A 26576-nucleotide genomic window follows, 5' to 3' on the forward strand; every position below is an offset into this window, starting at 1 on the left:
GATGATGTGGACAATCTGCTAAAATACTACTGATTTGATAACTGATTTTTGGAGTGGAAATGACCGATGATAAACCTGATGTAGTCCAAAGACGGGCAATATATGGAAAATATTATCAATACGACCCATACAAGGCCATCTGATGCCGGCGTAGCCCCGACAGTATGTATGGCCTATATCCGTTTATGCTGATGCAACTTGGCCGAAAGATCTTCTTCTGATACTTGATGACTGACTGACTGTAAGTTGATGCCGCTCGTCCTTGTGTCAATGTTTCGTTCTCCCAGCCAAGGCATGGTAGCGAGTGCATGCTCCTTGTAAGCTACTACAGTAAGTGTAGGGAGTAGCAGGAGGTGCTAGGAAAATAAATTGGAGCAAGCCAACGGCGGAATTTTATAGGAATTAGGTAGTCCTGCACTTTTACAATTAACCTTGCGGGTACCTGCAACGACATATAGAGCGTCATGATTAGCAAAGTACTCTGGAGTATAGTTCATTTTAATTTGATTGTTTCGATGGGGTCCATCGTTGTTTCTTCATCAGTGGTTAATAATAATAAATTACCATTAGCTTGCCTGCCTCACAGTTACCTAGTGCTGTTAACAGTGCCTACCTGTCTACTGGACATTGCCGTAGCCAAAACCCTCACTCACTTTTTCTAGTCACCCGCCGTCTTAAATTGCCGCTTCCCTTTTTCCTCTTCCACAACTGCTTTACATCGTTTTCCTTTTCACCTCTCACCTCCTCTCTCCCTCTCTCTCTACTCGTCCTCTCTTACCTCTCTGTCCTTTGTTTTGTTCTGCTCTATTAAAAGCAGTCATAACAAAGGTAGATCGCCCCTCCTCCTCACCTCATATTTTGTCACCGGTACTGCTGCACGGGCGCCAGCGCCCTCGGAAAACCCCAAAGACTACCACTAAGACGGAATTCATTTCTCTTTTTTTCCACTGCCCTCGTTCCGCCTCGCTTCGTCACTGTGACTCAAGTTATATACAGTACAGTACAGCGCAATACAGTACAGTGTAGTGCTTTACTGCACTCATCCAACGACAGTAGCGCTTCCCCTGCAAGTCGACATCCGTTCGTGACCTGCATCCGCTCTGTCTTGGCGCTCGGCATCACCAGCATCAGCCAAGAAGTCTAGAGAACCGTGACTGAGGACCCTCCTCCCAGTGCCTCGTTTTTTTTGCCTTTTTTTCCCTATTGCCTTCGGCCTTTCTCTTGTCGCTTTTCAGTGTCCAGGCAACTCAAACTCGAAACTGTGTCTTTGTCGGCATCTTTCGGTACCTGCTATCACGTCACGCCAAACAACTGGACCGCCACTCTCGAGGTACTGTAACAGTACTGGCTCTTCATAGCCACCATCACCATCTGCGATCCAGTACCTACATTCAGTCCAATCTAGTCCAATAACTACGTATCGACGCTCGTCTTGCCCTTTGCCTCGTCCCCACTCTCCGCCAAGATCTGGGACCCAAAGACAGCTCAGAGATCCCCCACTGTCTTGTTTTTGCCCGCTTGCTCGTCAATCTTGTTCTTGTTAGCGGCACTGCGCTTTTCAGAAAGCACTATTAAAAGTCGCTCTTCTGCGTTCGGCTCTTCCCTCCGTCACCTGGCACTTGGCTTACTGTTGTACGCTGGCTTCGGTCGTACGCTCACCACAGACCGTTGCTTCTAGACTGATCCGTCGCGCAACAATCCCTTGCTCGAGTCGTGCTCACCCACGCCCGCCTTGTGCTTGTGCTACCGCCCGTGTATGCTGTCGCACCGAGCCGCCGCATATCCCACTATCGCGACGCTTTTCTCGACTCTCCGTCCCAACTATACTCTCTAGTATCCGAGACACTGACGCTCGACGTTTATTCATTTACGAAAATGCCCACCGCATCTGGCTCCTCAAAACCACCATCTGCAACGAGCTCAAAACCACCCTCGGTCAAGTCTCAAGATGGCGTCAAGAACTCCCCAGGTCTAACACCGCAGAATGGTGCGGCCACCGCCAACGGAAACCCTCCTTCGGACACCCACTTGAAGCCCACTACCTCTGTCAAGAATCGCCTCACTCGCATGTTTTCGTCCAAGGATACATCAAGAGTGCCAACACCTGCTCCCTCGACCATCGACCTACCTAATCGCCCACGCGCCAACTCGACGAATGGTACTTCTACGCCTGCAGGAAAGACACCATCAACTGAGAAGGGGAGTGACAAGCCTGTGCAGAAACCCGCCGAAAAAGCAACCACACCTGGCAAATCTACACCAAAGTCAGCCGGCAAGGAGCCCTCTCAGCGTTTTGTTCTAGATCCAGAGTTGCAGGGAGGCCATGAGCATCATTTAAGATCAAGCCGACGCCAGGAAAAGCTCTCAGATATGTGGAGAGCACTCATTGGCAAGAAGCATGAGGAAACGCCCGAACACGATCTTTCACTCGTCTCGAACTGGGTGGACACTCTGCAACAGGAGAAAGACGAAGCAGGCGAAAAGAAAAATGGACCCAGCGCAACAACGACTCTGGTCGAAAAATACGGCAAATGCCAAGAGGTAGTTGGACGTGGTGCGTTCGGCATTGTTCGCATCTCTCACAAGAAAATCGGAGGCAGCAACGAAAAGTTGTTTGCTGTCAAGGAGTTCCGACGCAGACCAGAAGAGACAGAGAAGAAGTACAGCAAGCGCCTTACAGCCGAATTTTGTATATCGTCGTCCCTTCGACACCCCAACGTTATTCACACGCTTGACCTACTCAAGGACGCCAAGGGCGATTATTGTGAAGTAATGGAGTTCTGTGCTGGAGGAGATCTCTACACTCTCGTTCTCTCAAGTGGGAAACTCGAAGTCCAAGAAGCCGACTGTTTCTTCAAGCAGATGATGCGTGGTGTCGAATATCTACATGAAATGGGCGTAGCACATCGCGACCTCAAGCCCGAGAACCTGCTGCTTACCACCCGCGGCGCCCTTAAGATCACAGATTTCGGCAACGGAGAGTGTTTCCGAATGGCCTGGGAAACGGACGCGCATATGGTATCTGGCCTATGCGGTTCTGCCCCCTACATTGCCCCCGAGGAATACACTGATAAGGAGTTCGACGCCAGAGCTGTAGACGTATGGGCCTGTGGTGTTATTTTCATGGCAATGCGAACCGGCCGTCACCTTTGGCGACTGGCTAAGAAGGATGAGGATGAATTCTATGCCCGATACCTTGAGGGCCGCCGAGACGAGGAAGGTTACGGCCCTATCGAGTCTCTTCATCGGGTATGTTTATTCGCGCACTGGTGTCGGACTATGCATCACAAACTAACATATCTCCTAGGCCCGCTGTCGCAACGTAATTTACTCGGTTCTCGATCCTCACCCTACTCGCCGTTTGACAGCTGCTCAAGTCCTTAAGTCAGAATGGGTACGCGAGATCAAACTATGCAAGGCTGGTGAAGAGGGTCTGTAATGACAGGAAAAGACTTTGGTTGCCTTTTTGGCCTGAATGTTTTCGACTCGATGAGCAGTTGACTCGAGGCCATCTAGATAGGATAACCAAAATCGAGTGGGACGAAAGGACAGGTTGGCGTTGATGGCGGCACTGTGAGCCAGGACACTGATGATTCCACGACCTATCGTTTGGGTTATTTCCTTTGTCATTTGATACCGAGCAATGGTGTTGGGCGTATTGTAAACAGAAATATTTCCTTTTATCGTTTTAAAGCATATCATGCCCTGGAAGGGTAAGGGTTTCTTGCACTCAGGAGAAGCACGGCAAGGATTGCTTATACTCAGGAGTTGGGTTGGTGGTATAGGGAGGCTCAGTCCATCAACTATTCAAGAACAATTTTGTCAAAGAAGGTTGCATTTCCAAGACTAGGAAGCACAGGACAAGGCCAAACAACAAGAATATGGAAGCTTATGAATCATGGGAAATGGACGAATGATTTGGATATGCGGTCTTCGTTGCGGAAGGCCTGAACCCGGGCAGGGAGACAGGGGAAGTCAAGTCCAAGAAGTTACGAACCCGGCAGCTTCTTAGTCAATGAATAGGGAAGAAAGGAGAGGTGAAATGGCATTGCCTGTCGTTGACATTCAGAGATATAAAGACGTGGGAAGCAGAATAGACAAGGCGTTCGTGTCAACGCAAAGATTCTATGCACATCATTTTAATATGCCAACATATTTCCCTATAATCTCATATACCTACTCAAACGTACTTCAAGGCCGCAAGAGTTCTTTTCAATGCATAATGTTAGATGAGGTCTTCGAGATTGAGCATTGAACTTTTAGCTGTATATCAGTCACCTCAAACAGTTGGAAATCACTGGCACTGATTTACTGGCGACAAGTTTTTTGATAATATAATGGCTGTACGGGCTTCCTACGCTGATAAACTAGTTCTCGATAAGCTTAGACAAAACATTTGATAAAATGACAGGAATCTTTTACAAAATTAGGAGACAGAATGCAAGCCTTCAATCTACTATTGCGAGCTTTCTGATTGATGATATATCTCAGACTCAATCAACCCCTTGAAGGAGTATATAATAAACAAAGGCGATGTGAAATGTTGGATACATGACAATGTGGTTTCAGTTTGTAACATAGGGACTTTGTCGATATTGGAGATATAGATAGATTATGCCTATGAAATGTGTTGTGGAAGGCTCATGGCCTCGTGCTTTATGCAACAAACAGTCAAAATCACAAAAGAAATTGAAGAGCATATGACCCAAATACCCTTTAAAAAGATACGTTATCCCATTGATTTGCGCCCAAAAACCAAAAACCATACACCGCACGAAGCCTATCAAGGCGATCGCCCACCATAAAACCAGATAAATCCAAACCAACATCTGGTTGGAATCGACATAAACATGCAAAAAACAACATGGTCAAACCTGTCCGTCTTGCTCATATAGCTGAGTCGAGCAGCGAACTAGCCCTTTCCAATACCCAGATCAAAAACCACAAATTGATCTGTTTTACTCCCATCCCTGGGTTACAGCAGCCTCAGATATTGTATAAACCCAACCCGCAATCACAACGGCGAAGTCAAACGACGATCACACATCGCGAATCGAGCAATAAATTTGTTCAAACAATCAAGCAGAACAACGAAAATATCGACGCACAACGTCATAGCGTCGTCATGACCAAAAACATTATGTCCACCCGGTGAACCCCCAGTCGTGAACCGCGATACCATCCAACCTTTTCGAGCCGATTCGAATGCAAGCCACAAGATAGTAGTGTTGAAGTAATAAACAAGAATAACGCCTTAGTTATTAGGCTAAAAAGAGACCAGTGATGGCCCGGTCGGTATTGAGAAGATTATAGTGAATTATCGTTTGTAGTCGCCTATGAGTGGAATAGGTCCCAGGCCCGTTCACATATACGGATGAACTCTTCCTTTTTGGCTCGCTGAGTATCGGGACTATCTCGTCCGGCACCAAAGGGTCCACGGACACGTGTAGGCGCAGGTCCATGTCCCAGCGGTGGGCTGCCGTCTTCATATTCGGCTCGGGTCCTTCGCCTGCTTGTGCTTCGCGACGCATCAACGGGTCGGCTACCAGGAGCTGGAGAAGGAGGGGTTGGTGGCTGATGTCCGCCATAGTGGACAAGCTTGGGGAGAAGCTCTGTTCGCCCGCCAGCGAGGTCTTGTTGGGCCTCCTCAGCAGATCGATACTCACGGCCACGGCCAGGTGTTGGGACCTGGGGAGGAGGTGGAGGGTGACTAGGAGATGTCAAAGGCCCGCGAGAGTTGTGGCCACTGGGGTAAAGAGACTGAGACGGAGGAGCATTGTCGGGATGCGCAGAAAGCCCCTGACCAAAGACATCGCTGATAGGTGGCAATCGGTTGGAGGTTGGGTTAGCGGGAATGTGGTGGATATGCGAAGTGTTTGAAAGGTTGGATGGCTGGTTGGTGATATGTCGGGTCATAGGAGCAGGGTGTTGTCGCCCGGTAAAGCTGTGACCAAGAGGCGCAGACTGGATAACTCTCTCATGGGCAAACTGCTCATGAGAGGGAGCAACGATAGAGAGGCCAGGAGGGGCCTTGTTTCGTCGAGACATGCCGGGAGTTTTGGCGGCGAATGCGTTGTCCTTGTCGGGTCCGTCTCCTTTAGCAGATTGCTGATGAAGTCTGGCCTCAATGATGTGTCGCTGTTGTTCTCTCACTGACATACTTCGCTGCAGCTGCTCCTTCATAACAGGATCTTGGGTGACAAAGCCAGGAGATAGACAAGCAATACCAACTTCTTGAATTGCCAGGCCGTCACGGGCAGTCATAGGTCGTGCCGAGGTCGGCTGGTTGGATTTGGGTGTGTTCTTGGACAAATCGAGTTTGCGCGGTCGAGGTCGCGTGTTGGTCATACTGGGAGAAGCAGGCTCCTTCTTTACGATAATTCTAGGGGGTGCGCCAGCGGATCGGGAGCTGCAAGGGAAATTAGCAAGGGACCAATGGATTGATAATTTTTTTTTGAGAAAAGAAATGTCAAAAACTTACGCGCTAGATGGTGACGACTTGTTACCTTGACCAGCAGCTTTAGGGCTGCTGCTGGTAGAGGACTGAGCTGTCGCATGCGAAGTTGAAAGATTGAGGGATGAGCGTTGTGCTGATGGGGAAGTGCCAGCGGCGGCCGACGTGGAGGGAGCAGGCAATTCAGGATTGGAGAATCTTTCGTGGGGAGCGGGAGAGGGAGCCATGGCAATTGCAGCACTCATAATGAAAAGAGTGAGTGCAGGGTTGTGAGAATTGGCGGCAGGTAGTTCGTATTGTAAGGAGATGAAAGAGCTGCAAGGAGAAGCCAAAAAGGCAAAGCGAGTGAGCCGAGTAACTGGGTTTTACTGGGTCTGGCAAGCCTTAGGGTTCCTGTCTTTGGGAAGCAAGCAGAATGAATCGGTCGGCGAGGACCGTGGAATGAGACAGGAATGGAAGCGATCGTGGACGTAGATAGTAGACGCGGCCAAGTCAAGTCAAGTCAGTGCACGGCTTAATTGACTGCTGACGCGGGAGAAAAGGGAAGAAAAAGAAGCAGGGCGTCCGGGACCACGAAGAGAGGCTGGGTCGGGCTAGAAGAGAGAATACAATAGCTCAGCTCAGGCGACAAACCAAAGATAGAGTATCTGGTTGGTTAGTCGGTTGGTGGATGGTTCGACGACGGCGGCGGCTCTTCTTTTGCGCTGCGCTCTGACTTGGGTCCAAGCTCAAAGCGGGTGGTTCAGCTCTGTACGAGATGTGACTGAACAGAGAGCAACAGGTTGAAGGAACAATGATTTGATTTGATCGTCTTCTCCTCTTTTAATGAGTGAGAGGGGAAACAGAGATAGTCCAGAGAATGATGGATCAAGAAAAAGAAAAGAAAAAGAAAGGATACCGAATTATTAGTCTCTCTTCTTGTTGCCAATAATCGACTGTGGGAAAAGCCAGGGGCGTCAATGTGGCTCGGACGATCGACTGTATCAAATTCGGTACGGGGCGTAGGTTTGGGCTGTTGGCTCCAGCTCGGCAGGGCCGCGTTTCGCGTGGTTTCGCTCAACTCAGTTCGGTTTTAGTAGGCTTCCAGATCAGTTGGTAGTTGGACAGAATTCCTTGTTCCGTCAATTGATGACTGTATGTATGTAGGCCGATGGTCTTTTGTCTTTTGTTGGAGGGTCGCTAGATCAATACCCTCGGGTAAATGTCAAATAGGTGAAGTAAGTGGAATAAAGCCAAATCGTCAATCGAGAAAGATTCCTTTCTGCTGTTGGGTCTGGACAAGGAGGCCTGTAAGTACTTGACAGTACAGCGCAGCTCAAGCGGCTAGCCAACAGTGTAAGCTGCAAGACCGTGGGCCACAGACGATGGATCAGCGAATGAAGAGATTCCCACAACCGACTGTAAATGTGACAAGGCGGAGAGGCGTTGGTGTCGGCGGTAGCAACAGTGCAGTAGTGAGTGTGAGCTATCACAGACAGTCGCAGCTCTGGTTGTACGTATTAGAGACAGATGGACCAAGATATGTTGATGAGAAATCAAGAGCCCACGACAGAAGGAAGAAAGAAAGGATAACAACAGAAAGAATCAACCAGCTGACGATGAGGGGTCGGTTGGGCACCTGGCGATGTTTTATTTGATGCCAATGTATTTTATGAAGGGGGATACGGGGAAAAGTGACACAAAGGCATGGCGCCTGGTCCGTAACTTGAAGCAATGGATCCAACCTGGCGAGACGAGCCAAGGGACATGGATGGGATCGAGAGAATAGAAAACAGCTAGGGTGGCCCTGGTTGGCCGCATGCTTGATGCTGTAGGGGGGTGAGGCTAGTATCCGTGACCAATCCAAAGGCTGAAAGAGAATGAATTTCGAACTGTCCATCCAAGTTAGACTTGACGAAGAGCAGTGCTGAAACCCCTATCCATATACATACTTGCCAACTGCCAACTCTCATCGGTCCGGAAAACAAGCCAGACCAAGGCAATAACATCGTAGCAGGCGAGCCGTATTGAATTGACAAGCGGGAAAATAAATACATAGTATTCTCAGAAACGGCACATGAGGCATGGCGAACCGGGGTTGGGTGGTCCTCACCTGAATCCTGCTGCTGGCTGCACACGACCCAAGCCAACCGTCGGCCACTCGTTGTTGACTTTGTCGGCATGAGTTTTGCTCTCACCGTTGCTGTCGGTTTGATACTGTATGTACGGAGTTACTACTATATCCTTCTAGCAAACCATTCGGCGTGGCCCCAGTTGCTGCTGATAGAACCTTTATCCCTGTTCGAGTTGTTGGCATGCGCACGAGTTGTACCTGTCGGACGGCCAATGCGCTGTATTTTTCCGTGTATTCACCCACAGACACATACGATGTCGTTGGCCTGTAACAACATATGGAGTATCGTACTGTATGTGCTGCTTGTTCAGATGGTCCTTATTTTCAAATGTTGATCTCATGAAAATCGGCCAGGCTACCGATTGATATACGAGTGTTTTCCCAAGTGGACTTTGTTTGACATGGCCTTGTCTGAAGATCTGAATTCAGGCTGACCGCTCCTCGATCCTGATATAATCCTCATGTCGATCTCAGACACGCCAAACAAGCAAACCCTCTGCCGAGCAGCAACATGTCTTGCAGCCCCAACACTGGTCTCACATGAATGAGGAGGACGAATTCGCCGTGAGCCGTACCACAACCATCTGTCGTACCGTGTTTCCAAGCACGGAGCCCAAGCAGGGTCCTACTGGGACGGGGGTGCGGACCGACAAGCAGGGTTGTCTAGAATGTTGAATGTATTCCACCTCATTCCTGTCAGAAAGCCTCTACAGACTGTAACGGTCAGTGTCAGCATCTTGAGTTAGAGTGTTAACGGAAGGCTTCTTGGTGCTCGCCGCTAGCGTACCCCATGGCGCTGGTACGCTAACAGTCTCAAGGTCGCTGGTTGGTAGGCCCGGGATAGGCCAAAGCCGTGCCATTTGAAGAACGATGCAGCTTGTTTCGCCGACGATCCACGGTCTAGTCAACTGATAGTGTCCATCCAAATAGACAAGCAAATCACTGTAGCCAATGATGGCTTGTTGGCTCTCTATTACCGGCTAACGAAGAATACTAAAGGAGAAGAGAAAGGAGGTCTCGATTGGATGATTCGATGCGGGTTGTTGGTGCAAAGTTTTGGCGGTTCTAGCTTCCAGCCAAGCGATAGGCAGGTGAGAACCGTAGCTGCCGAATCGGCTTTAGATTTCATCCCATCACGAGGCTCCATGGAAGCGGGCAAAGAACCTACAAAAGATGGCATGCATGTACGGATACTCTAACTGTACAGTAAGCAGGTGAGATCGGGGGCCTTCCTCGTTTGGGAGGTAGTCCGCATGGGTGCCCTTGCCCTTTCACATCTGAAGACCGGGTTTGAGTTATCCCAACACTGGGAAAGACCTTTCCGAGGCAAAACAACCATCCTCACAATATTATTGTGCTAATGGAAAACTCTGTCTCGTCCGAGGTTTCAATGTTTTATTACTGCAGTGCCTTGTGCCTACTAATTTCCTCTTACCTTTGTACCTCCCTATTTAAGTCCCTACCTTATTAGGTACCTACTTAGTACATAGTAGTTGTTTCCCAATGGAAGGCAGTCTCCCCCCACCACCCGACTTTGCCCACTCTCTCACATACTGAAACTTGCCCCTCACTCACACTGAGAACCCCAAACAGCCTAGGGCCCTGACGATCTTTTGATGGATACCTACATGCAAGTTCGATTTTCTGTCGACCAGATATCATATTGACGGCCCATGTCACCACCTTCGTTGGCCATGCTATATCTGTCTCTGCCCCGCCTTGGTTGCACCAGAATTTCAATAGTTCATACTCTAACTGAGGACAAGTTATCGGAAAATCAATCTGCATTATCTGGCGAACCATAGTTTTCATTTTGGACTACCCAGTATGTGACAGGTCGTCTTATGTCTGCTTCAGCGTGTTTTTCGAGGAAATCATGATCTTCACTCAATCCACTCCCTGTGGCAACTCATTGTTGGGATGGGTGATCTACATTCGTCCTCACCTTCGTCACTCTTCAACCTGACGAATCTACCAACGATTGACAAACTTATCACCGGAAACTTGAGGATTGTGTGCTGAGACCTTGGAGGTTCGAGAATAACCCTTGCTGCTGTCAAACAATCCAAGGGTTTGTCTTCAAGAACATCTGATGCCAATACCCAACGAGGGTCTGTCTATATCGCAAAACCCGATAACTCATCCTTGTGGCTTTACAACGGTCGAGATAGGGTCTTGCTTGCATCACAGCGCTCCAATTCCGTCCTCGAGCCCTCTGACGATCACTGTGTTATGCCCCCTGTCTCTGATCGGGACTCTCCTTGTCCGTCTTGACCAACCATTTGAGAAGCTCATTGTCATCGTCGTCAGCGGCCCGCATTCATCTGATCTGCTGCTACTCGTGAACAACAAGCATTTCAGCGATATTGCTCCAGAACACAGTGCTGCACCGAGTACTATGGACGGAGGACAAATGCATTGTTACCGAGGCAGAGTTGTCCACAACATTGCAAATTGCCAAGAGCGTGACAAAGAAAAAAAAGCTGAACGCCATGACCATTGCGAAATGAAGAAAGGAGCCGCACATCTCCCGCCGTCGACGCCTCAGGTAGCTTTCTTGTTGTTTTAGCTAGAAAGGTTACTAGCCACGAGGGTCCTCCCATCGGGAAGTATGGTTCTTAACCAAGCTTCTCTCCTCTCGATCCTTCATGTCCCTCTCGCTTCTGCTTCGCCTTCGGCGACGTTTCTATTTCTTCAGGGTCTCATTGTCCACTGCAATTCTCTAGTGTGTCGGTCGTTGTTCTGTACGTACTGACATTTTGTGCTTCATCTCACCTGAGACGGCGTCTCAGGTTAGCAGCTCTGTGGAGGGTTTCCTCCACCTGTGCTGACACCACACACCTCCCACTACTGTAACCCAACGCCGCACAAGTACGTACTATGCCCAGTTCGCTCTACAGCCACCCTCCTTAGAGCGCCGTCGTTTGCACTTGTTTCGAGATGGCTATGGAACGGCCTGTGATTGGTTTGCTTCTGTTACTCTCAAACATGATCAGAGCTAATTCGTGTCACCACCATATGGGTTTAGCCATCATCTCGACTATCTTCTCCACATGGACCTTCAACGCTCTCACCGTTTACTGCTTCTTCACGGCGAGTCAAGTTGGCAGATTAAAAGTGAGGGTATTGAGATTTCTCATATTGCGCTTTGTTTCTCTTTTGCGCTGCCATAAGAGTCATAACCCCAGTCCGGGGACATCCCTGATATTTGGCCGGCTATTGTCTAAAACAGGCGGGTTTAAGATATATTATTACGAGTTGCTATCATATAGCTTGGGATCCTTGAAATTATGGAAACAAATTGCCGACACCGCACGGTTCGACTAGCCATACTATGTATATGCGGTACTATCATGCGAGCACGGGTGGTATTGACTTGAGACTGTCAGTTTGTCAGAAACGATCCAACACTGTTGTTGCTCGCTGATGACGCCCTTGCACATATATATCATATGTGCGTCTTGTAAGTTGCGCTGTTTCATGCATTGTTCCTTTCAGGCGGTGGACGTCTTCACTGCTCATCAAATTGCACCGACGTGCACGGCACCTGACCTTGGTCTTGTCGTCCAATCTAAAGTGACCTATATTTGGTATGTGTCTCCTCTGGTAATTTCGCGCGGTTGCACCACTATTTGTTTTGATAGATGAAGTTGTAGGGGTAGAGTTACACCTATGACACAATGAACCATTCACTTTTATTGAGCAAGCGCGTTAAATCGCCAAGATCCTTGCTTTCATTGACGGTCGAGAAAATGAGCATCTGTCTAAATTCAGATCCTAATCTACCATTACCATCTATCTGGTCGTGAAAATCGTATATGACGAAACGTTCCAGGTGATAACCATCAAAGTTCCACCCAGAAAACCGCTTTTTACTGAGCAAGCTGACCAACAAGCCCCAAGGACATAACTTGATGTAATATAGTAAATTTCTGGTGGCATCTGTGTATGTGTCAAAATGAACACCATATCGCCATGGTGAATCGCAAAGGTTAGCATTGACTGAGGCTATAGCATAAGGTAGGCAAGTTGACGTGAGTGCACTATTTGCTTTCTTACCTATATATGCGAAACACGTGAAAACAGCATAACGTAGACACTTTCACACAATTACGCCCAAGACACACTTGACCCTGTTGATCATGATGCAAGTTGATTGAGAAGGTCACTCATCCACCAGCAAGGTTACATGACGGAGAAGGCTGATGATCACTGAGCAAAGCCAACTTACTAACTCCATGGTCAGTCTCGCGGGGCACAACGGATACATTCGCATCAAAGTAGCATTCCAAGCAGATCGAAATATGGCATTATGCTCTACGATTCACATGGGAGAAACCGGAAACCTGATGTTCTCCACGATTTCGGATTTTAGATGGAGCAACATTCTAATTCACATAAAAGATAAATTTCGTTTAGAATAAAATATACAGTGACTTAGCTTACTCTTTAGTGTAAAATCTGATTCTTTTTAACTGAGAAATCGCCCGCCATAATACTGACTCAGGTCCAAGATCGCAATGAAGATGGAGTAAATAATCTTGTAAGTGGTTGTTGTTGCTGCAAGTCTATAGCGGCCAATCAGAAAGTTAGATTTTGCTCGAAAAACCAATGCCCCATAATTTTTGCTCGGTGCGCCACAGCAGCCTCGCCCAAAAATTTCCATCAAACAATTTGGCTGTGAAACAGATCTTGCTTGTTAACAACATAATTGGATATTCCACCCATCACGCCGAAGAAAACAAAGAAGTTAAGGCCCGAGTCGCTCACTCAAGAACTTCACAAAACCACGCAAAAATGCCTGCACGAACTAAAGAGGAACAGCCTCAGGCTGAGGATACCAACATGGAGGATGCTCCAGCCTCTGCGCAGCCTGAGACAAACGATGAGGAGGTTGAGGACGAAGAAGAGGAAGAGGAGGTTGAGCCCCAACGAGTTAGAATCGTGAGTCTTAATCCAGACGCAAAGAATTATTTGTGATGTGTTTACTGACATATTGTAGCTGCCGGGCTCAACAGACACTGCTGCCTCATTTGAGTTCATCGATGAAGGTCACACCCTTGGAAACGCTCTGAGATATATCATCATGAAGAAGTATGTATTTTGAGATGTTCTACAAGGGTCTTACTAACAACATCATAGCCCCGATGTTGAGTTCTGTGCTTATTCTATTCCTCACCCATCAGAGCCAAAAATGAACATCAGAATCCAAACCTACGGTATGCATACACGATACCCATGACACTGAACTTGCTAACTCTTTCTAGATGGCAATGCAGTCGATGCACTCAAGAAGGGCTTGGTCGACATCCAGGAAGTATGCGACGTGGTTGCCGATGAGTTCTGGACCAAGAGAGACGCCTACAATGCTGAGCAGGGTATTGATCGATGAATTTGAAACCCGCTGCCCAGGATCTTTAAAAGTGGTTATATTCACAGGAAGCATAATGGAAATAGAGGCGTTTTTTTAGTAATTCCTTTCAATGAGATATTTACACAAATAAGCCCCTTGTTGCTCAAATCTAGTTGCGACCCTACGTAATCTGTTAGCCATGATCTTAAGGGCTCTAGATTCTGCGCTTACCTCGAGGAAGCCAGTCATGAAGCTGCTTGGTAGTCGCTTGTCGCCTCGGAAGTTCTCCTCCTTGAAGTAGGCCATGATGTGATTGGTCTGCTTCCAGAAGTTCATGGTTTCCTATAGTCGCGGGGTCAGCAAAAAACACCCCTCTCGTAGTCTCAGCTCATTCCGGCTGTGAGGTGTCATCGCACCTGGTATTCGGCGTGGGACTTGAACAGAAGAACGTCAACAACGGAAAGCTTGTTCACAAATCGCTGTCGCTCGAATTCTTGTCGCATACGAGTTCTGATGGTGGAGACGGGCATAGGCATGTTGTACATAGTTTGGACTTCGGGGGCCTAGTTTGCGAGTTAGCAGCTGTTCACTCGTATATTTCCATCATCCTAGATCGGCGAGGAAGATCGAAGAAGAGATCATCAATGCAGCAAGATCGAGGCTATCTCGGGGGTTCGTAAAACGTACAGCTCGAATCCATTCTCGGTAGGAGGATAGCACTCGACGCTTGGCGTCGGACCAATTGGCCGCTATTCAGAGCATCAGTATGTTAGAAACTGTAGGCCGGGGAGGTTCAACTCACACTGCGCCGTCTTCTTAGCAAATTGGGTCGGCGTAATGGCCATGGTGGGCAATCAATGCTCTTAAACGTCGGAAACCGCTCTGCTCTGACGTTGACCAGATTCCCGAAACCGAGATGCACGAAAGCACCACGGTAATGAGATCACGTGTGTTGGCTCCACAACGAACTGCACCGCCACGGTACTCTATCTCCCAGTAACATGTTAGCTTTTCGTCAGCGAATGTTACTTTTCGACAAAACTTAAGAGAAACAAGCTGGAGTCGCACAAATCTGCACTGTTTAGTTATATGTGTAGTTTCATTAGAACCCCAAAAGTAGTAGCTATATATAGTTGGAATTGTGCCTTAAAAGCTGGGAGGGCTCGGACAAGTCGATGGCCATGGTTGTGGCTTGTATCAACTGACTTCCATGTTCGTATAGTCACCCTATTTCAACTTCAACGCTCTTCCTAAAGCAATGAAACATATTTCGTTTTAATGGACATACCGCTTAAGGGGAAATTGGACAGTCATTTGAGCTCTCTTGTTGCACATGGATGTCGTTGATACCTTCGTAGAGTTGAGGTTAGAGGTACCTGATGGAAGTACACGGCTCCACTTTCCGCCTTCTACCAACCAAGGCCAAAGAAGCACATACAACTCTGCGACCTCCAGGACTTAGTACCTATTTATCATCTAAACATCATAATCGTCGACTACGATCGAGAAATCCACACAACAACAACATCAAGTGTCACAGAACAATACGATACAACAAAATGCCCGCGATCCGACACTCATCGAAGCGCAAGCCGCCGCCCGATGGCTTTGAAGATATCGAGAACGACTTGCTCATCTTCTCCAACAAGATGAAGGACGCTCAAAACAAGCCGCCACCATCAGGGCCCAGGCACCAGGCGCAATGGGAGATCTTCCAGATTTCACATCAGCGCAGTCGATACGTCTACGAGCTGTACTACGAGAAGGAAGCCATCAGCAAGAAGCTATACGACTGGCTGCTAAAGAACGGGTACGCGGATGCCATGTTGATCGCGAAGTGGAAGAAGCAAGGCTACGAAAAGGTATGTATCTTAATCACCTTTCTTTGGGGGGGGCCGAATGCTAACATTCCTTAGCTTTGCTGCTTGCGCTGCATTCAGACAAAGGAAACGAATTTCAATAGCACATGTATCTGCCGCGTGCCGAGAGCGGAGATGAAGGGCAACGAAGACATCGAGTGTGTCAGCTGCGGATGCAGAGGCTGCGCGTCAAGCGATTAGAAACCATATCGCCAACTCTTGAAGACGACCGATGGGAGAAATATATTCAGAAGCGCGATGGAAGACAAGGCGTTCGGCGCATTAATACATCACCAACATGGTATTCACAATCCTGGGAAACAAGCGATGCATATCGGCACAATGAGGTAGAAAATCCTTTCATTGACCACATCCATATGTTCATAACGTCGTGCTGATACTCCTACCCAGCTTGGAGCCCATTCTTTATTCTATGTCTTGGAAAAGCCAGCTCTTCCACGTCCAAAGCGGATGCTTGGTGGAACAAAGGACAACGACGACATTGCGCCTGTGAGGTCCGCCATCTCCGTATCCGCAGGCTTTTTGCCGCCCTGCTTCATTTCCGTTTTCTGCACTGTCGGTGATTTAGGTGACTTTGGTGACTGTGGTGATTTGGGCGCTTGCTGGGGAGAGGTGTTTTCCCCCTCTTTCAGACTTGCCCGCCGTCGAGAGCTTTTGATGGCTTGGGAATTGGTTGACGATCGGCGGCGATGGTGGCTACCGTCATTCAATAGGGATCGCCTACCATCGATACCATCCTTGGTGACGGCAAAGAAGAAGTTCTTGGGATACATGTGCTTGTCAATGAGATGCATCCGCCGCTTCTGATGTGTCATGCACTTGCGTTCACATCCTTCAACAAAACATGAGTACTGCGATGTGCCAGTCAGCTAGTCTTTCATCTCGGCAGAATGGTTCTGGGTATGCGACTTACAGTATGCTCGCCTTGTTCCCTCTTGACAGTCACTAGCGGGTCATGACATTCCTCGATATGGACGTTGAGGAGATGCTCGGTGGGGAAATTCTTGCGGCATTCGAGGCATCGGTTAGTATGAGAATTATTGTAGTGCACCTCGTATTCATCGTAGGATCTGAAAGATAGCGGCTCCCTGTGGGGAGGCAAGTTGCATCTCATGGCTACTATATCCTCTTCGTCGTCGATGGCGGAGTCGAGTTGAGTGACCTTGTATACTGGCCTCAGGGACGGTTCCACTTGCGTGTATTCAGGATTCGAATCTAGCTCTTCTTCGAGCTCTCGTGAGCGCTTCATTCTCTGCTGTAAGCTTGATTGGAATGGTAGAATTACTTGAGAGCAGATGCTTGATACGATGGATTCGAAGCGGTGAGTGCAGGGTAGTGGCCGGTCGGCTCTGTCGTTAAGTTCAGAAGAGAAGCGATAGCTCTATACTGTCGTAGGAAAAGGTACACGTAGAGTCGCTAGGCGTCGAGAGTATAAAATGAAGCCACCAAAAAGCTGGATTATCGATATGATCTTTGAGAACTCCTACATTGCCTGAATTTGAAGGCTCGTCCAATACAATGAATGGTGGGGGTTTCTCAAGGCGGCGCTAGAGCGAGCGACGGGCTGGATGAGGGGCACTGGATGGAAACCCAGACGAAGATGAGTTGTCAGTTGCACAGGCCTAAAGTTGAAGCTCGTGTGAGCACGGGCCATATTCTGTGTTGAATGGATCGTATTGACGGGTACCTAATGTCTAAATTTACAGCAGATAAACCAACCAGCTTGATAGTGTAGCATTTAAACTCATTCCATGTTATTTTTGCATCCTTGAAGTAAATCATGATAGCTCTGACTGTTCACTTATGGCCTCAAATAGTAGTATTTTGCCCAATTAATGGATGCATCGAAATGAATCCTTGCACATGTATGACGGATTTATAAAGTCATCAGAAAAAATAGCCTGCGGAAATTCTTCGCTAGTGCCCGACAATGATGCGTTCAAGCACACGATATTCCAGGGTCCAGGTGATTTTCAGCAAGGCTCGACCCGAAGTAAACCCACGGGACAGTGAGACCTGCTACAAGCCCTTCTGTGTTCTGTGTGTGCCTTGGAACGTCTGCAAACTGATTAAGGTTCCCGGCCTGCCTGAACTTCAACCTCGAGTCACATCTGGAGCGATACTTTTTTTCCCGCTCCCTATTGCATTCACTCATCAAGGTTAATTATATACGCTCGGTCTGCGGCGCAATCAAAAGGACAGACCTGCATTATACTTTTCCAATTTTTATTTTGCGTGTATTTGACTTTCTTTGCCTTGTATTTCCTTCTTTCACCTCCCTCTCTTCTCTCCTCTCCCCTCCTCTCCCCTCTCCTCGCCAATGTTTGTCTTCTCGGCCGACGATTCCATTTTCGCGAGCCGAGTTTGGTGCCAATCCTCAACCCAACAGCCCGACCTGCGAATGAGTTATGGACCGACGCCCTCTCCATGATCCCGCCGCAAAGAAAGCATGAACGAAAAGCACTAAGATCGATATCGACGCTCTAGAATTGTGCCGCGACACCTTTCGTATTGCTTCGTACCTCTGCGTCCACGTCCACGTTCACGCCTACGTTTACGTTAACGACTGACCCCTCGCGCTCTCCAAGTTTGCAACCTAAACCCACCGATTTTGCGACCATGGAGGCAGAGATCGCGACTGCGAACGGCCAGGCCGCAACTCCCGAACACGCAGACCTGTCTGGTAAGGCCAGACACACGTGGCGGTAAGTCGAATCGTCGTCGTCTTGCAAAAGCTTTGAGAAGTTATTTGTTCGTTACTTTGTGCAAATGTACCCCGCCAAATATGCGTTCAATGACCAGGGCTTGCGCAAACACTGCGCACTAGTTACTATAAACAGCAAGAGAAGAAACTGACATTCACTCTCTAGCACGGCAGTCAAGCTGCGAAAGATTTTGACAAAGCACCTGGACAAGCTCCCAAAAGACAGCAACTCGGGCGTTGACATTTCCCAATTCGAGACGATTGACACGTTCCTGGATAAGTGAGAACCATCGCATCCGGACCATTACGTTCCTCAAGCTGATATCCCTCTTCAAATAGGTTCCGCCTTGCCTGTGTGCAAACCATATATCTCGACTTCGAATATGCCGTCGCCGAGCGTACCGACAACACCATGTGGGCGGTACATACTAGTATCAATAACGAATACCGACGAACCTTGGGCCGCCTTCGACACCTGACGCAAAACTCGGACAAGCAAAAGACCGATAAGACGGCCAACGAAAAGCGCAACAGTGACAAGTCCAAGGGAGATAAACAAACCACCCTAAAACAGAAGAATGATAAGCGCAATGTGGAGAAACGCAAGTTTGGTGATAAGTACCTGGGCTTCCTACACGTCGCTCAGGAGTTTTACAAGGGATATGTGCAGCGACTTTCCGCTCGATACGACATCCCAGACCTGAAGCGCATTGCCAAGGGAATTGAGGTCGACGGATCCCCTACCAGTGATGCCATCAGCCCTGTCCCGGATCAGACTTATCCGTTGGTCGTAAACTCTTGCCATTTTACTCTCATATGTCTTGGTGACCTGGCGCGCTACCAGGTTCAATCGGGACTGAAGAAGCCAAGCTACAGAATCGCTTTGGCCTACTACGGTCTCGCACATGATCTGAAACCGTACTCTGGGTTTCCTTTCCATCAGATGGGCATAATTAGCCTTGAGGAAGGCAAAGACCTAGATACCGTTTACTACTTTTACCGGAGTGTTGCAACTGCTGACCCTCACCCCAACGCAAAGCAGAGTCTCGAGTCCAAGTTCAAGACCCTGTTCCAACCGGACAAGAACCCGCCTAAGAAGCAAACTCGCGTACCGAACGATGCATTTGCAACCTGGTTCACAAAGCTTCACGCTTCTTACTACAGGGACGAGACCATGGCAGGCAGTTCCGAGCTCGAGAGGGAAGTTCTGCATCGGCTTGACATGGCCTCCAAGAACCCTAAATATTCCGAAGTTCTATTTAAAATGACCCTAATTAACATGGCGAGTTATCATATCGCCTCTCAGAAGTATACTGGTGAGTATTTTTGCACTATCCTGTTACTGCATTTCTCTAACACAAAGCAGAGGCCCAGTCGCCAGCAGCATCCCGGTTCTGCCACCATACTCTACGCATCAATGCACAGTTTATCCTCGCATTTTGCCTAGCCCTCGGTTCTGAGCTCAGTGATATCGTTGGGCGTGAAAGCCATGCCTCCGAGGACCCTGCTACTGCCAAATCGTCTCCTGTTATTGAGTCGCTTTTGCCTTTGCTGCGCATCTACGGCATGTGGCTTGCCGCCCGCCGCCAGGAAATTTTTGCTGCTGGCCAGGCTCTTGGTGCTGTGCTTCCGGACATGATGAAGGCCATCTCTAGGGTTTTTTCATTGCTATGCAACGATAAGTTCACCCAGGAAGCGCTGGCATCGTGCCCTTATCTTCTTGCCGAAGATGTCGAGACGCAAGGGTTGCTTCCTCTCACCGAGGATAAAGTACCTGAGGCATGCCGATACTACTGTTCAGAGAATGGGGGACTGAAACCAAGACTATCATCCCCAGAGCACCGACTTCGCCCCTTCCAGGAGATACTGGCCAGAATCCTGGACATTCTCCGATGCGGTTATTTCCTGGCTGAAGATGCCTCGTGTCCGCTTAGTTACCAAGTCTCTGAGCAAGGTCTCGTCTTTGAACATACACCACTGTCTGTACAGAACGAGCCAGCTCACCAGCCCATGTCCATCGTGAACTCTCCAGCCCGAGAGACAAAGAGCAAGACTAAAACCGCAAACCATCAGCGTAAGGCCTCTGAAAGCAGGCAGGTAGACAACCGCCCCGCAGTCAACGGAACTGCGAGAAAGTCCTTCACGGCATCTCCCGAGACTCAACTTCCTAGGGAAGAGCCTTCCCCTGATGATGCCGATAACACTGTTATCAACATGCTCACACCTTTCCTGAGGCCACCTACCCCCGAGAAGGTTCAGTCAAACCAGTCCACTGACGAATCCTCCTACGGAATGAACAGTACCACAGCCAACGAAGTGTTTGAAATGCTTCACGCTGAACCAGCCCCTGCTGGCTCTTTGCCCGAGGGCAAGTTTGCGCCTTTGCCTTGGGCTTGGGTTTACACACCTACGCCTCACCGAGGCAGTGATGCTTCCGCTTCAGCATACAAGGGTGCATTCGATGCCCCTGTTAGCCCTAGCATTGCTTCGCGGGAGATGCCACGAAACGTCAGCACGTTTGAGGACCCTTATTCTAACTCTACGCCTCAGCTCCCCCCTATGCCGATCCCTCGGGCTACTAGTGGCATGATGGCAAGTCCTCGCATCGCTTCTGCAGCTGAAGAAGCCCATCGCAACAACCTGCTGCAGACCTTTGGCAGTCCCAGTGCCCCCCGAACCTCTTCGTTGAGCCAATGGGGCCAGAGCTCAAACCGTCTTCCCAGCAATCCGACCCCGCAGTCCTACGCCCATCGCCAGGTCTCAAATGGTTATCCTACATCATCTGCCATATCTGGATTCTCTCATCCAAGTAGCCTATACCAGGGTACTCCTTCCAATGGGGCGTCTTTTGGCATGCCAAATGGAGGTTACATGGACATGAATCGCTATGATCGCAACCGCAGTCAGGAGTCGGTGCCAGCCTCTTCAGGCCGACGTTTCCAGATGGATGAGACGACATCTAGCTACGACGCTGCCATCTTGCAGGCTGCATTCTACGGCAACAAGTAGAGGCTGGAGGTGTTTGCAAGAACGAAACTACCTTCCCTTCCCGTCCTTCTGGGGAAGGCTATTCTACTCAGCCCGTTCCGGTCATTGCGCCCTGAGAACGTTTCGTTCCTAGAGAGGCCATTAGGGTTCGGCACGATAGGTCTTCAGATCGACGATGCGCTGTTTAGCAACAGTCCATGTATGCATGTGACCTGACCTTTTGGAGTTCCCCTACGGCTGTTATAATGTCGTCGACGTGATCGATTCGCTCGCACATGCAATATGCTCTGCGATTTTTGAATGTGCAAGTCTACAATGATTTGGATGTGGATCCCTACAGCTGATCCAGCTTTTATCGCAGCGCAAGTCGGTTCGGTGTTATCAGGTATACAACAAGTGTGCTGGCTCATATGCCGTTCGTCGGTGCAAGATCTTGGGCTCTCAAGCAAGAAGTCATTCATTTTTATGTTCACTCAGATAATATGCTTGCCAAATACTCGATATCGTGGAGGATACCATGCCGCTTAGTGCGCTTGGGAGCCCACATTTGGGGTAATACTCTCCCTTTGGATGCAAACGCCGTTGTTGAAACCGTTTCCCTTTTCCCTTGCAACGCCGAACCATATTCAACCCCTCAAGCAGGGCTTGAAAGATGAGTTGTTAACAAAATTTAAGCAGCCTGGTAGGTTTGCTTGGGGAAGGGGTATCTGGAGTTGAGTTAGCCGAGAGTTATCATAGTGGTTGCTTGATGAGATTGGTGCCCTTGTACAAGGACTATACTGTTGATAGGAGAGATAGGCAGAGTAACAAAAAAAACAAAGATTCTTAGGAAAACAATAAGATGAGCGGTTGTGTGAGGTGAACTTACGAAGGTCCGAGCTCCTGGATGCTCAAACGAGCGAGCCATTGTCCCATGTCAATGCTGGTCTCGAGAGGCTTGTCCTGGAGGATACCTGCCAGGAGACCACCAGCAAAGGCATCACCGGCACCGTTGGTGTCGTTGATCTTCTCAGTCTCAATGGCGTGGACGGGGAATTCCTTGATCTCATCCTCACCCTGGATAGCGACCAGGGTAGGGTCGGTGCCCTGGGTGATGATGGCAACTCGCTTTCTCTGGCTATTCTCCTTGGGAAGGTTGGCAAGGTGCTTGGCAACATCCTTAGGCTCCTTGCTGGGGAGGTCGTGGGACTCGGCGTAGGCGGCAGCCTCAGTCTCGTTACCAATGATGTAATCCCAGTAGGGGGCGCTGGCATCGACAACCTCCTTGAAGAATTGAGGAATGAAGGGAGCAGAGAGCGAGAGGACGAATGGCTTGTTGTTCTTAGCAGCCTGCTTGGCGAGCTCCATAATGGCAGGAGGGCAGACTAAAACATGTTAGCATGATATACTGTAACTGATATACGCTGTCTAGAGCTTATCTTACCAGTGAAGTGGAAACCACCGACGTAGTAGACCTCGGCGTTCTCAACGAGCTTCCAGATCTCGGGCTTCTTCAGGTGGTCAAGGTCGTAGTGGTTGGCAGCGCCGAGGTCAGTGCACAAGCTTCGGTTGTGACCAGTGATGATGGCACCGCAACGGCCAGTCTTCTCCTTAGGGTCGACACGGTACTCAACTCGAAGGCCAGCAGCCTTGACAGCGTCGTGAAGAATGGCAGAGTACTTGTCGTCACCAGCACCACCGACGTAGACGACACTGTTGGGAGGAAGGATGTACTGGGCACCTCGAGCACTGTTCTGAGCAGCACCACCAGCAATGAGCTTGGCATCGTAGTTGTTGAGAAGATCCTCGTAGAGAGGGATGTGCTTCTCCTCGGCGAGGATAGCATCGTTAGGCTTGAGGCCGTACTTGTCCAGAAGAGCCTGGTCACCCTGAGCCTGAATGTCTACAAGAGACCAAAAGGTAACCTGTCAGCAATTGATTGATGTGGAACACGTTGGTGTAAGCGGGTAATAGTATCAATTTCAATGGAACTGGCATTGAGAGCTGTCCATTATCTAAGGCTGGATGAAGTAAAGCTTACCGAGGAGAGGGTTCTCCAGACAGAAGAGGGAGTATTCTTTAACGGAAGACATTGTGGTTAATTGTCTCGTCTGGTATACACGATATGGTGAGGTAGATAAGAATAAGGGTGTAGCTTTGGAGGGGAAGAGTTTGAGACGAATGGAGGGGTCAACCGCTCTGGTGGGGTTTAGACGTGGGGCTTGTTTCTTCGGCAGCCGAACGGGAGTGACGCTGGCAAAGCTGCGAGTCCACGTGCGATAGGCTGGAAATAGTGAAGGAAGTCTGAGGGAAGGGGGTGGTTTTGTCAGCATCATTGTGTTCAATATGTGATTGACAGCTCTTGTGTTGGGAGATATGCTATCAATTGAGGAATAATTTATCTGGGGCGAGGGTTTGTTTGGTCCAAGTTGCAATTGATCGATTGGAGGTTGGAGTTTATAATATGAATTCCATTTGCCGTCATACGATCAAATGCCTGGCAACTTATCCCTAACTGGAACATGACCTGCTGACCTCGCAAGCAACTGCGAACTACCTACTGCCGTTGTTTTTTGGTATTTGTCAACGGCGGCTTCCCAATGCAAAACAGACTTGGTGCAATAACAATGGGTAGCTTCAAAGCTCGAAATGGTTTAACAGCACATTTCAATGGAATTTCACAAACATGGGTCATAACCTGGCAGGACAGTAGGCAGATAGCACAATCGCTTTAACAAGGACATTATTGAACCAAGCATGCTTCTCTCATGGAAGCCTTTTTTCGGTATTCGAGGTATCTCACTTCTTCGCTCACATCTTTCACAGAGAAACGGCCTTCAGAATTTTTTTTGCGCCAAATGCCATAGTGCTTGCCCTCTGAGCTACCAGCCATCTGCTCTTGGCAGTACCTTCAATAGATGCAAGCAAGCCAGTAAACACCATCCCAATGAGACCATGAACCCAGCCACAACTTTACTCCTTTGTCTTCTGGGTACCACGGAGAAGACCCGTTCTGCGGGCGGCGATAAGACCGGCCTTTTGACCCTGGGCGGCGTATCGGGAGATGGTAGAAGCCTTACCAATATGTTGGTGGTTACCCTGTGTCGAGTGTCAGCCTTACTGCGTTCTATCAAATCTATTCGGAAAATACGTACACCACCGTGAGGATGGTCGACGGGGTTCATGGCAACACCACGAGTCTTGGGCCAGCTGTTACGCTTGACAGCGAACTTGTGCTTGGCACGAGAAGCCTCTGTAAGGAGGGTCAGCAATCCAGTCTTCCACACTATTCGATCTTCCGAGGGAAAACATACTAAGGAGGGGCTTGTCAGTTCGGCCACCACCAGCGACGATACCGATCATTCCTCGGGCTCCGGAGTGGACGACCTTCTTGGCGCCAGAGGGGAGCTTGATGCGGGTCTTGCCCTCATCAGGGTTGTGGCCGACAATGGTGATGTAGTTGCCGGAGGTTCGGCCGAGAGAACCACGGTCACCGACCTTCTCCTCGACGTTGGAGACGACGGTACCCTCAGGCATCTCACCGAGGGGGAGGACGTTGCCGACGGTCAGAGCAGCCTTCTTTCCGGCGTAGATGAACTGGCCGGTGTACATGCCTTCGTTGGCGATGAAGGTCTCGGTAGTCTGCTTGAATCGGTAGGGGTGGCGGAAGACGACCTTGGCGAGAGGAGCACCACGACCTGTATAGCAAGCATGGTTAGTTGTCGTTCCTCCAATTGCACACAATTTGTAATTTCCGTCGAATTTTGTATCTCGGGAACCTAATCGGGGAACTTGCCAGCATCGTGGACAATCTCGCGGACTACACCTCGAAGGTATCCGTGGCGCTCGGCATAGTCGAGGTTTCTGAACTTGGCGGGAGCCTTGTTCAGGCGCGTGTTGGCCGCTATCCTGAGCGTCAGTATTCTGATGTTTTCGATATCGCGGAAAGGCTCGTTCGGTACTGACTGAAGATGGATCCACGACCCTTACGCTGGTTGCGAATAACTCTACCCATCGTGAATAGGAGTTTCTGTTGACCTGCAGGTTAGTAAAGAAGATCGTGGGCGAAGAGGAAAGGGAGGGGGATATTTACCTGGCTTGGGCCGCTTGGTGTTTGTTCAGAGAGGCAGTACGGCTGGGGTGAATTTCCTTTCTGTGAACGAAACGATTTATCAAGCACGTGATCTATGTTACTTTAGGGTTGAGGAAGGTGCGCCCCACTTAGGGAGTGGGTTGCGCCTTCCATACGAGTCTTCGGGTCAACCCCAGAAATTATCCGATCACTGTGACTTTGGACTTTAGCGCTACTCGCATTCTGGCCAATGTCTACCCTTTGCCCTCTCTAACATCCATTCAAATAAGCTGAGGTCATCATAGAACCAACGATGAGCACCATTCCTACGACAACACGTCTCGACATATTGTATGCCTTTTAATTTCTATTAACAATTCATATGCTTTCATATGCTTTCATATGCTCAATTATAAACGAGCAATAACTCGCATAACAACAATATGACACTCTTGTCACCGTTCCTACCATTCATTTCATTTATCAGATATCGTCAATCTTGCGAACATCATGTTCTATACAGATTTGCGCAGGCGTAATGTTGCGTTTGGTTCTAATGAATTTGAGCGGGTCAAATTGCTTCCAAGTTTGGAGGAATGAGATTGACCAAGTGGCCGATCCTCGATGAGTGACATGGGGGCGTTCATGGCAGCATATTTCTCAGGGGAGTCGTTCTGTGTTACAACTTTGAGCTCTGCGACAACTCCCGCGATGTGTTTCTAGTGAGACACCAGCGCTTGGCCTAGATGACGGACGCCATTTCACCTTTTGAGACAATCATTGGGTGTGGTGGGAAATTGCACTGTTCAAGGTCGCATATAAGGCGGTGAAAAACGTCGTTTCCGTTCACTTTTGAACCAGAACAGACAATCTTCTCTACGTTCAAACTACGGCATAGAAATAAACCGCGGCCAAAAAGAGTTTCGAAGATGCGATGACCTACGAACAGGGTTGATGGAGGGATCTTGCTTTGGTAGTTGGTTGGGTGCCCAAGTTCATCCAGGGTGTTTGTTAAGCATCACTTACCAACTTA

The 26576-nt window shown here is 48.9% G+C and overlaps 9 protein-coding genes across 9 annotated transcripts; 4 read left to right on the forward strand and 5 right to left on the reverse strand.

Moving 5' to 3' along the window:
• Window positions 1-1875: 1875 nt before the first annotated feature.
• FSST1_002130 (kinase domain-containing protein) lies at window positions 1876-3439 on the forward strand (the record flags this gene model as incomplete). The annotated part of the gene is made up of 2 exons (XM_083228089.1): window positions 1876-3249; window positions 3308-3439. The coding sequence occupies 2 exons, from the start codon at window positions 1876-1878 to the stop codon at window positions 3437-3439; spliced, it is 1506 nt and encodes a 501-aa protein (XP_083092312.1).
• Window positions 3440-5334: 1895 nt separating this feature from the next.
• On the reverse strand, window positions 5335-6699 carry FSST1_002131 (uncharacterized protein; the record flags this gene model as incomplete). The annotated part of the gene is made up of 2 exons (XM_083228090.1): window positions 5335-6409; window positions 6482-6699. 2 exons carry the CDS (start codon window positions 6697-6699, stop codon window positions 5335-5337), a joined length of 1293 nt encoding a protein of 430 aa, XP_083092313.1.
• A 6665-nt stretch (window positions 6700-13364) lies between these two features.
• FSST1_002132 (DNA-directed RNA polymerase core subunit RPC19) lies at window positions 13365-13959 on the forward strand (the record flags this gene model as incomplete). Its single annotated transcript, XM_083228091.1, has 4 exons — window positions 13365-13511; window positions 13570-13661; window positions 13710-13786; window positions 13835-13959. The coding sequence occupies 4 exons, from the start codon at window positions 13365-13367 to the stop codon at window positions 13957-13959; spliced, it is 441 nt and encodes a 146-aa protein (XP_083092314.1).
• A 130-nt stretch (window positions 13960-14089) lies between these two features.
• FSST1_002133 (NADH dehydrogenase [ubiquinone] 1 alpha subcomplex subunit 6) lies at window positions 14090-14765 on the reverse strand (the record flags this gene model as incomplete). Its single annotated transcript, XM_083228092.1, has 5 exons — window positions 14090-14101; window positions 14152-14262; window positions 14337-14483; window positions 14608-14669; window positions 14723-14765. The coding sequence occupies 5 exons, from the start codon at window positions 14763-14765 to the stop codon at window positions 14090-14092; spliced, it is 375 nt and encodes a 124-aa protein (XP_083092315.1).
• A 714-nt stretch (window positions 14766-15479) lies between these two features.
• FSST1_002134 (U2 snRNP complex subunit BUD31) lies at window positions 15480-15980 on the forward strand (the record flags this gene model as incomplete). Its single annotated transcript, XM_083228093.1, has 2 exons — window positions 15480-15782; window positions 15837-15980. 2 exons carry the CDS (start codon window positions 15480-15482, stop codon window positions 15978-15980), a joined length of 447 nt encoding a protein of 148 aa, XP_083092316.1.
• Window positions 15981-16210: 230 nt separating this feature from the next.
• FSST1_002135 (uncharacterized protein) lies at window positions 16211-17049 on the reverse strand (the record flags this gene model as incomplete). The annotated part of the gene is made up of 2 exons (XM_083228094.1): window positions 16211-16651; window positions 16714-17049. 2 exons carry the CDS (start codon window positions 17047-17049, stop codon window positions 16211-16213), a joined length of 777 nt encoding a protein of 258 aa, XP_083092317.1.
• Window positions 17050-18419: 1370 nt separating this feature from the next.
• FSST1_002136 (uncharacterized protein) lies at window positions 18420-21513 on the forward strand (the record flags this gene model as incomplete). The annotated part of the gene is made up of 4 exons (XM_083228095.1): window positions 18420-18505; window positions 18671-18784; window positions 18844-19820; window positions 19871-21513. 4 exons carry the CDS (start codon window positions 18420-18422, stop codon window positions 21511-21513), a joined length of 2820 nt encoding a protein of 939 aa, XP_083092318.1.
• Window positions 21514-22162: 649 nt separating this feature from the next.
• Window positions 22163-23564, reverse strand: FSST1_002137 (adenosine kinase; the record flags this gene model as incomplete). Its single annotated transcript, XM_083228096.1, has 4 exons — window positions 22163-22199; window positions 22361-22856; window positions 22916-23374; window positions 23513-23564. The coding sequence occupies 4 exons, from the start codon at window positions 23562-23564 to the stop codon at window positions 22163-22165; spliced, it is 1044 nt and encodes a 347-aa protein (XP_083092319.1).
• An 880-nt stretch (window positions 23565-24444) lies between these two features.
• Window positions 24445-25486, reverse strand: FSST1_002138 (60S ribosomal protein uL2; the record flags this gene model as incomplete). Its single annotated transcript, XM_083228098.1, has 5 exons — window positions 24445-24570; window positions 24627-24724; window positions 24786-25169; window positions 25298-25375; window positions 25438-25486. 5 exons carry the CDS (start codon window positions 25484-25486, stop codon window positions 24445-24447), a joined length of 735 nt encoding a protein of 244 aa, XP_083092320.1.
• Between the last annotated feature and the right edge of the window lie 1090 nt (window positions 25487-26576).

The sequence above is a fragment of the Fusarium sambucinum genome, chromosome IV (assembly GCF_050947815.1).
Source record: "Fusarium sambucinum isolate potato_lamoka chromosome IV, whole genome shotgun sequence".
Taxonomy (NCBI): Eukaryota; Fungi; Ascomycota; class Sordariomycetes; order Hypocreales; family Nectriaceae; genus Fusarium; species Fusarium sambucinum.